General features: G+C 50.3%; 1 protein-coding gene across 1 annotated transcript; it reads right to left on the bottom strand.

Annotated features, from left to right (window-relative positions):
• Positions 1-2514: 2514 nt before the first annotated feature.
• Positions 2515-5876, bottom strand: LOC144249571 (ral guanine nucleotide dissociation stimulator-like). Its single transcript, XM_077791683.1, has 3 exons — positions 5799-5876; positions 4710-4824; positions 2515-2788 (listed from the first exon to the last, which is right to left on the bottom strand). Exons 1-3 carry the CDS (start codon positions 5814-5816, stop codon positions 2583-2585), a joined length of 339 nt encoding a protein of 112 aa, XP_077647809.1. The 5' UTR covers positions 5817-5876; the 3' UTR covers positions 2515-2582.
• Positions 5877-9926: the final 4050 nt, after the last annotated feature.

Below are 9926 nucleotides of genomic sequence, written 5' to 3'. Positions count from 1 at the left end.
GAAACTGCAGGTACCTGACAGTAACCAACTTGCCATTGACCAAGAGCACAGTTGCTTCCAATGGAAACTGGGCCTGCCAGCTCTCAGAAGCCATTGGATTTAAGGCTACTTCAGCCAGGTACAAAGCTCAATGGGCACGATGAGAAAAAAGTCATTTCCTAATATGAAAGCTGCTTGCCAAAATTCTTCTGTTTTGCACTTCCAAAATATTTTCAGGAAGCACACTCAGAGCACAGTTTCAGCCCATATGCAAAGAGTGCTAGCAAGAGAGCCCTTGGACCTAGGTTCAGCAACTGGAGGAGAACTGTGGGCCCACTGGGAAGAGCAGTTCCCCAAGGTGGATTGAAATCCATTGCTCAATTGTTTGTCACAGAATTCACTTGAAATCCAAGTGCCTGCCTGCATTGAACTCGCATTGACCAATTGTACAGACGCTTCAGAGGGAAACTGCCACCTCTGAGAAGCGGTGGTTCTTCATGCTAGTTTAAGTAGTGACAAACCCCAATGTGCTCACTGGGAACAAAATGAGCTCCTGAATGTTGAAGCTGCTGAGAGACTGCTTTACTTTTGCACTCCCAAACTACTCTCAGCAAGCACATTCAGAGCCGAGGTCAGGCCCCAAATACAATGTTGGCTGGCAAGAGAGTCCTTGTGCCCAGGATCACCAATTTTGAGAAGCCAATGAGGACTGCTGAAAAGATCAATTCCACGAAATTCCATGGAAATCCACTCATCAGACCTTTCTGAGAACACTTAAAAAGAAGGTTTCTGCATGCAAGGAACTCTGGGTGATAGATGGCAATGTTTGCCAAATGCAAACATGCCTACCAGCTCTGAGAAGCCATTCTCATTCACACTGCTTCACCTAAGGAAAAATCTCCATGTGCTCAATGAGAACAAGTTAGCTTGTGCCACTTGAAGCTGCTTCTGCAAACAGCTTCACTTCTGCACTTCTAAACTGTTCTCATCAAGCACATTCAGAGCACAGTTCAGGCATGAAACCCAAAGTGTGACAGAAAGAGATCACCAACTTGCAGGAGGAAAGAGGACCAGCTGAGAAGGTCCGTTCTCCAGAGTCTCACTGACATCCATTTGTCACACTTGTTTACAACATACAGTTGAAGTGCAGGTGCCCACATGAGTGAACTGTTTTGGATCAACGGCACAAAAGCTTCAATGTGAAAGCATGCCTGTCACCTGTAAGAAGCAGTTTTGCTTTCTTCTAGCTCACACAGGAAAACACCATGTGCCCACTTACAACAAAGTTAGTCCTGCAAGTTGAAACTGCTTGCAGCAAATGGCTTCCATTCCCCACTTGCAGCCATCAGTGGTTGACAGATGGCACAGAGGCCTCAATGTGAAACCGTGAACACCAATCATTACAAGTGCCTCTGACACTCTAGTTCAACCAGGGACAGCCTAAAGTGCTCAATAAGAACACACTTTGTTCCTGCAAGTGGAAGTAGCTTGCACGAACTGCTTCAGTTAGAAAATTCCAAGTTCTTCTAACAACCACATTCAGAGCACAGTTCTGGCCCAATAGAAAATGGGTCCTACCAAGAGGATCCCATATCTATGATCACCTTCATAAGGTAGCTTCCCAACTTCTGTGTGGAAGTGTGTTTCTCCTTGGCCCTTACACTGTTGTGGAGACCACTAGGAGTTCAGCTTTGTGCAGGATCATCTGACCTGGACTTTTTGCAAGACCTGTACAGCCCTCACACATGCTCAGATGCTACAGGACTTTTCAGACCAGTCCAGACAACAGTAGGCATCCATTCATTGTCTGCACTCTACAGATTCCTAGATGCACGACATTCATTACCATCAAATGCAGAATTTTCATCAAAAACTAATATATATATCATTCCAATCTGAATCAAGAAAATCGGAAATATCCCCAAATCCAAAGAGTGGATCCCCATTGTGATGCTACAAGTTGAAAATCCCACAGCTGACCTCATGGGATGGTTCACAGTCAAAAGACAGCTGCATGAAAAATATTACATGACCTTCCTGCTATGTGAAAAGTGGCATGTGAAGTACACATGCATGTCTTCCTCAGACATGGGTTCATTTCGAAGGCACCTTGTGCAATTGAAAATACTCCCTCCAAAAGGGGAGAAATCAGAACCATGTCTCCAAAGTATTTCAGCAGAGACCAACTCCATCTGTCTATCTATCTCTCAGTGAGTGTGTGTGCTCTTGTGTGTGTTTGTGTGTCTTTGTTTGTGTTTGTACCATCATAGCTGATACTTCATTGCCCCCATTGGAAAACTGACTCAGATAATGCCATCTGCCAAACTCCTAAAAACCAAAGTTCTTGCTGATAGAATGAAACATTCCTTCCTGTTGGTTTGGATGTGTCCTTTAGGAATCACTGCTACATTTAGTATACTCAAATCATCACAGTAGATCAGGTAACAAAAACATATATATTTTAAAATAATAATATATTAATGGAAACAACAAATACAGGATAGAGTAACAACTGTGTTACTAAACAAGGTCAAGGACAATGGCAAACTATAGATTCAAACTTTGAAGAAAATAGTAATCAATGTAAATATTCCTGGGCTGCCTCAGCCCCGCCCAGGCACACAGCAGCAGAATGGTTTTGCAAGCATCCTCAGGAGGGCTGGAGCCTTCTTTCCAGGACGAGAGGGAGGTTGAGGCTGGATCCACCCATCATTCTTTTGGGAGAGGCTCCTTTTCCTCAGCACAAAGTTGGATTTTTTGTGAGGATTCTTGGCATAAAATACGTTGGCCTCTGCTGGAATCCTCAGCTCTGGGGAGAGAGGGGTGTACAAAAAGAAGGTGGCACTCAGGAGGTGCTCCCTAGGACACGCCAACATCTGAGAGCCTGTGCCAGAAAAGGCCAGAGCCACACACCTGAGAGCTCTCCAATTCAGCACCAATACCAACAAAGACAGCCTCCACAGTCCTCCCTGAGGAAGAACTAGGCAGAGCACTTCAACAGACCTAATGTCTGTTCCTACCAAAGGCTTTGGACTCCAGAATATCTCAGGTCCTCTTGCATCTGCCAAAGCACACCACTAGGGTTGGCATCTGAAATCTCCCACAAAAGGCTCCTGTGCCGAAGATTCAGTCCCCACGTGAGCCATCTTCATAGGTGGGTTTGGAGGGAAGCATTGGATGGTGAGTGCTCTGATGTCAACATGAAATTCTCATTCAAGATGAATACACTACTGGGGGGTGGGAGGGACTGGAAGAAAGGTTGAGCATGGTTGGAGGAAGACCTAAACAGGGTTGTGCCCTGGGCAACAGTACCTTGTTCCTGTTGGCTCCACTGAATCCTCATTCTCCAAGTAGAGGTCCTCCCTCTCCATCTTTCTCTCTCTCCCTCTCTGCCAGCCTCGTTCTCTCTCTCCCAGTCTATGCCTTTGTGGCAAGGGCTGAGGAGCTCTCCCTCCACTGCCACACACTAGAGCTTTATGGACAGCCTCAGTGCACAACCAAAGAGAAAGCTATGAAACCCAGAGAAAAGGCCTAGGATTCCTCCTCTGAGTTATTTTCCTCAAGTATGGCCACAGTGAGGACAGGCTGACCAGCACGGATACCACGTTAGAGCCATGCTTCTGCGTTGGTGGAGCCCGCCTCCATGTGAACCAGGCTTCTGAGAATGGAGGCCACATTCCAAATACTGCCCTACTGAGAACAATGGTTCCAAAGACCAGCAAAGGGACTGCTTCCCTCCAACATGGTGTATGGCCCAGTGGTGCCATGACCCCGAGTGGGGGAATACAACAGCCGCTTCTCCTTCCTCTGAACATGTGTTTCCTGTCGCCCTCCTCTAACCTAGAGCCTGTTCTCCATCCCTTCTGGGTTGGATGTGGAGATCTCTGCTATGAATTTCTTAGGCTACCAAGGCCCCAGGCAGACTTCCTCTTCCATAGACTCTACTAACCTAACAGTAGGTTAAGATAGGAGACAAGTGATCCTAGAACACATAGGGATGGTGGTCTTCAGGGTACATAGGCTGGGATAATGGCTGCTGTGGTGTTTGGCTCACAAAAACCAACCAACCAACCAACAAAAAAGCGCTGGCATTATTATCAGATGAGCTCTGTGGCTAAGTGCTCAGGAAGCCCTCATCTGACTTTAGTTAGGGATCACAACCTGGCTATTGTGATCACTCCTTGCCTAGTGGACTCAGGTGCGTAAGACCATGGAATTTATGCAAAAACAGATGATTCAGGCTGTCTCCCAGGCTGTGTTTTCTTCCCAATTTCATCCTGTTACTGCTTGCTAGAATCCTGGCAATGCTCTGCCCAGGCAGTGGTTTTTTGGTCACACAGAAGGCTTTCAATAGTACTGCTTCAGTCCACAAAATGCCAGTTCCCTCTTTAGCCCATGCATTCCCATGTTCCTTTGAAACCACTCCTATCCCAGACCATGAAAACATACTGCTCCTGGAGAGAGGCTTTCCTCCTCACTCCTCAAAGATGTCAGCTTTGGATGCCTGTTCATGTCCAGGGGAGGGCACCTGGTGGGGAGCCGCAATATCCACTGGGGTATACTATTGGACCTCAAGACCTTCCACCAGCAGAAGTGCAGTTGGCTTTGTGCACGAACCCAACACACCTGTTGGAGTGTTCTTGGGGGTCAGAGACTACTCTTTGTTGCTAAGAGTTGACCTGAGTCCACATCCTGACCCTTGCTCTCTGCTATCTGATTGTCTCACTTACTCTGACGGCGAGAGATGATTTGGCCCAGCTCATAATCCTCTGGATTCTCCTCAGTAAGGAAGTGTAGGTCCAGGGCGCTGCGGATGACAACAGGAGCCCTATCCTGGCAGGTCACCTGGAGCAGCATGGGAGACAGGCCTTCAGGAAATGGGCCTTGAAGTGACTACTCAAGGACAGTGGGCAGGGGCATTCTGGAGGCACCTCCGCTCTAAATACAAGTGCAACACCCATGACCCTACTACCTGAGGCTGACCTCCTGCTCATCGTGTGGGCTCTTCCCACAGGCTACTAGCCCAATCCTTGTACATAGGACTTCCTGGGCCTGCCATTGCTCTTTGTGGAGCTGCACTCCTCTCGGAGTGAAAGGACCCCACTACCTGCATACAGATGCAATCTCATCCCACAGGTTGGGAGGAATGGGACAATAGCCTCCAAGATCCCAGGTATGCCCGAGGATGCAGGCGGCATTGGGAATGGCCTAGGCACAAAACCTAGAGGCTTTGGTCTGGATTGCCAGGGCCAAAAACAGACCCAGGAACATGACCACACACAGGAGTGCTGAAAGATAGCCACGAGAGCTCCTGGCCTCCAGAGGCTCAGTGCTGGCTGGGATGTAGGAGGGCACCTCATCCGGCAAGGGTGGTCATTGGGTTACCTGGACATTTAGTGTGCTTGCTCCACATCCATATCGACTCTGCAGAGAGACTCTCTCAGCTCCTTGTTCAAGGAACACGGAGAACCTCACACTGCTGTCCTCCTCCATAGACGTCAGCATCCCATACAAGGGAACCTGCAACCTAGTTCCTGTCCTATTCTCATCTGTCACCCATACCTGTCCCTGCCCTTCTGGACTGCATGCTGCCACCTGACACACAGACTCCCTCAGACATGGCAGTGGACAAGCTGCTGCACTCGCTCATCTCAGCTCCAGCCCTTCACACTGATCTCTCCCTTCTTGATTCCCATCTATCCTCCTGATCATCCAGAAGCTCCAAATTCAAGAGGGCATGAGTAGTCCATGGTATTGGACCAGTGTCTGCTCCCCACCCAGGTGTAAGCACCACGGGACACCCCTGCTCCCAGGCTTACCAGAACACTCTTGGCCATCTCTGGACTTTGTGTTTCTAAGTGGACACGAATTAAGCAGGTGTCTCCCACCTGCTTGTGGGAAAGTGGCCTGGAGGACTTGCAGGTTGATTCTGAGAACTGTGGGGGATGGAACATCAGCAAACCCAGAAACAGAAAGCCACCCCAGACTGTCAGTTGGCTCTATGGGCTTCCAGCAAATATGTCCAGGTGCTGAGGCTTCTTATTTCCTCAGGTCGGAGTGGAATGGCAGCACATGCACAGCTTGAATAAGGTAGGTGTTTACCTCCTTTCCCTTGACCTGGGGGCGTTTCCTCACGATGAAATATTGTATTCCCAGATTCATGGACAGACACACGAGTGAGTGGTCAGAGATCTTGATTTCTGCAGAGCGAAGTGGAGAGAATTGTTAGGTGGCACTCAAGGATTATGCCACAAAACACCCACAACCCCTGAGAGTCTCCGCCAGGCCCATCACACTTTGGTATTTTGGGGCCAAGGCCCACTTTCTCTTGGCTGTCAGTTATCCTGAGCCCACTGTGGATCATGTCTCCCCACTGTCTGATTGTCCTACTTACTCTCATCCTCAGACATCATATACAGCAGCTCAAAGTTGTCCACATCCTCATGCTGCAACAAATTTTGGTCCAAGGCCCTGCGGATGAGGCTTGTCACCGTCTCCTGAAAGGTCACCTGGATCAGGGTGGGACAAATGTCATCAGAGAATGGCTTTTAGAAGAGCTACCCAGAAGACTGTGGTCAAACATTCAGGAGAAATCTCAGCTACATATACAAGGGCACAATCTTGTTATCCTGCTACCTGAGTGTGTCCTCCATATACCACCTGGGTTCTTGCAATGTGCTACTAGAACAATCCTGGTACAAATATCTGCCTGTACCTGCCATCTCCCCTCCCCCTGGGGAGCCACATTCCACTCATGTCAAAGGACCAAACTGCCTATGCACAGACACACTCTCATCTCACTGAGATGAGAGCAATGGGCCAGGGATCTGCGCACCAAGTGTGATCTGGGATGCAGGCTGCCTTTGTGGGTGGAAGAGGCAGATGCACTGAAAATTTGGGTCCTGACTGCCACGACACAAAACAGACTCAGATACAAGAGTGTGCACTTGAGTGCTTCATGATAGCTTTGAGAGGCCCTGGCCTCTGGAAGCTCGGTGCGGGTCTGGTTGTAATGATGTACTTGACTCAGCACTGGCAGTCACTGAACATGTCTCCTCTGCAGCTGGACACCTGCAGCATTAGCGTGTCTACTGCACATCCATAGAAATTCTGCCAAGAACCCCTTTAGCTCCGTATTTACATACATGCAAAGCCTAACATTCCGAAGCTTTGGCATGACCCCCCAGGTGATCCCGACCCCAAATTCCTACACCTAGTCATGCTAAGGAGGTTCTCTTCCCTGCCACCAGGAACACATCCCCTCCTACACATGTGACAAGTCACTGCCACCTCCTCTGCTCCAACTTCACTCATTGAGAATACCAAGTTCTAGGCACTGCAGCCTGCACCCTGGACATATCTCTGCCTTCATCTGTCCACAGCACTTCCGTCTGCACTTCTGGCCTGCAAAACCCACAATACACAGGCCCACTCACCACGGAAGCTGGGCATAGCTGATGCTCTCCCTCCTCAGGTCAAGCCCTTAAGACGGACCTCTCTCTTCTCTATTTCCCACCATAGCCCTGGGGTTGGCTGTGTCTCCTGCCTTCCACTGTGTGGACACCCAGGAGGCAGCCCTGCTGTCGGGCTTACCGGGATGCGCTTTGTCTCCCTCAGGCTCTGTCCCTCTAGGAGGACGTGAACAACGCGGCTGTCTTCCACCTGCTCGCTGGAGTGAAGCAGTGAGGAGCTGCTACTGGTGACTTTTCTCATGCAGCACTCATTGCTTTGGGTGGCCTGGGGCAATGATCCTGCAGCCACTGCAGAGCTGCTGCTCACAGCTGCTGGGGTCCTGGATGCCACTGCCACAGAAGGTTCCAAGAACTGTGGGGGATGACAACATCAGCAAAGCCCAGCAACTGCACCCCACCCAGCCTGGCAGTTGGCTCTGTGGGCATTCTACAACATCCATCCAGAACCTGAGGTTCTTGTCCCCTTGGAGGATGTGGAGTGGCACCAGGAGTAAAGACTGAAGAAGGTGGCTGTTTACCTCCTTTGGTTTGACCTTCAACGACTTGCTGGCATCTGTTTCTCGAAGAAGAAAGTCGTAATGCACTCCTCCAATCAGGCCGTGATATACTTTCGCATCAGCAGGGACCCTCAGCTCTGGAAAGGCAGGGGCAGAGGCGTGGTAGGTGACACTCAAGGAATACACTACCCAACATCCCCCACAACTGAGAGCCTCTGCCAGCTCAGGTCTCACACACAGACCTGAGAGCCCCCGAATCCAGCTTCTGTTCCACCAAACACTCCCCACTGATTAATCCCTGAGGACCCTCTATGCACAGGAGGTCCACTACAGGAACACCTTTCAAGGAAATAGCCCCTTGTACCCCAGTACCTCTTAGTTCACGTTGGACCCATCAAAGAGAAACAGCTAGACTTTGTATCTGGATTGGTCCCCAAAGACTCATGTGTTGAAGGTTTTCTCCCCACTGCAGCAATGATCACAGGTGGGTTTGGGGAAAAGCACTTGATGGTGGGTGCCTCCACCTTGACAGTGGACTCATCTACTCATACAGGGCTACACTAATTGGAGGGGTATGGTTTGGAGGTGTGTTGAGGTACTTAGGTACTCACCCCGGTCCGCCTGGCTCTCAGGCTCTGCCTGGCTTGATCTGCCATCTTCAACCTGGGCCAGCAGGTGGTGTGCTTGGTGCTCCAGGTTAAAGCCACTCAGGAGGAGCCACATGTACGGCAGCAGCTGCTGCAGACTCAGAGAGCCTGGAGGCTGATGGGAAGCCTCGGAGTAGAAGTTCACCCAGGTCCCCAGGAAGGAAGATGAGGCACTGTGGGGAGGCAGGTGTGGAGTCAGCAAAACCCTGGCCTTGCCTTCGCCACGGCCTCCAGAGCAAACCTCTGACCCTACCCTCCTGAACCGTCCCTGGTTCTGAACACACCAGTCCACCTCAGGCAAGACACAGTGGCTGTACAGGCAGGGTCAGGACAGGTCGCTACAGGCAAAGAACCTTCAACGAAGGAGCGCTAGATCCATGGTTTGACCAGCTCTCCCCTCCTCTGGGCAGGCCTGACACTCTTCTTCCTCTTGGCTACATGCTCTCCAACCTGGAATGCACCTTCTGGGAGTGTCTGTCCTCCTGCCCACTCTTCTCGGGGCTCAAGAGACACCTCCTCCCCTGGCGTGGGCTGCAATGCTACCTCATTCTCTGTGAGCTCTCACTGAGTTCCCCTGAGTAGCGGTGGACCTCTCTTTTCCCATGAGTGCAGACCACATCTCTGTGGCCCTGGGGGAGGACAGGGAGGTGTGGTGTGGGGGGATCCATTATCCCAGGGCCTTCCCCAGAGGACCCTGACTCCACCTACAACTCCCCGCCTTACCCCTCCTACTGTTGAAGCCCCACACCTTACACTGCAGGCAGAAAACTGAATTGGGCAGAGCAGTCTTTCCTCAGCCTTCCCAAGTCAAATCACCTTGCAGGTCCCTATTCTGGAAACAGGAGCCCACCCTCTTGACCCCAAGCCCATTCCATGTTGAAGTTGGTCCAAGGGTCCACCATAGTCACTGAAGAGGACAACGTGCAGTTATGCCTCATGGAGTCAGGGATGCAGTCCCATGGAGGATATGTACTCATGGCACCTGCGGTTTAGGCTGACCCCATGAAAAGGGACACAATGGCAATCATTTGCACCCCATTTTTCACTGAATTATGAAACGTGACTGGAAACGTGTCTTCACACAGTGGGTGCTTTCTCCATGTTCACCAGTGAATGAGCCCAAACTGCTGATTCCCACATATCTCTGGGTGTGGGAGCTGCCATGTCCAAAGCCCCTGTCCAGCTATGTCCCAGCTAGGACGCTCTGTCCCACTATGGAAACTAACATGTCTTTATTAACCCAAAAGTGCTTTTCCCAAGGCCCGAGTTTTGAGACGCCTCTGGCACAGATCTACGTTCTTCACAAAGCCAACATCACACCAGAAAGACCA

This window comes from Urocitellus parryii, chromosome 12 (genome assembly GCF_045843805.1).
Source record: "Urocitellus parryii isolate mUroPar1 chromosome 12, mUroPar1.hap1, whole genome shotgun sequence".
NCBI lineage: Eukaryota > Metazoa > Chordata > Mammalia > Rodentia > Sciuridae > Urocitellus > Urocitellus parryii.
Note: the sequence above shows the minus strand (reverse complement) of the source record. Positions and strands in the feature narration are given on the sequence as shown.

Coding starts and splice junctions, on each gene's coding strand:
- LOC144249571 (XM_077791683.1), bottom strand. Junction 2,789..4,709: donor AATCATCTCTCGCCGTCAGA/GTAAGTGAGACA, acceptor CTCTCTCCCCAG/AGCTGAGGATTCCAGCAGAG.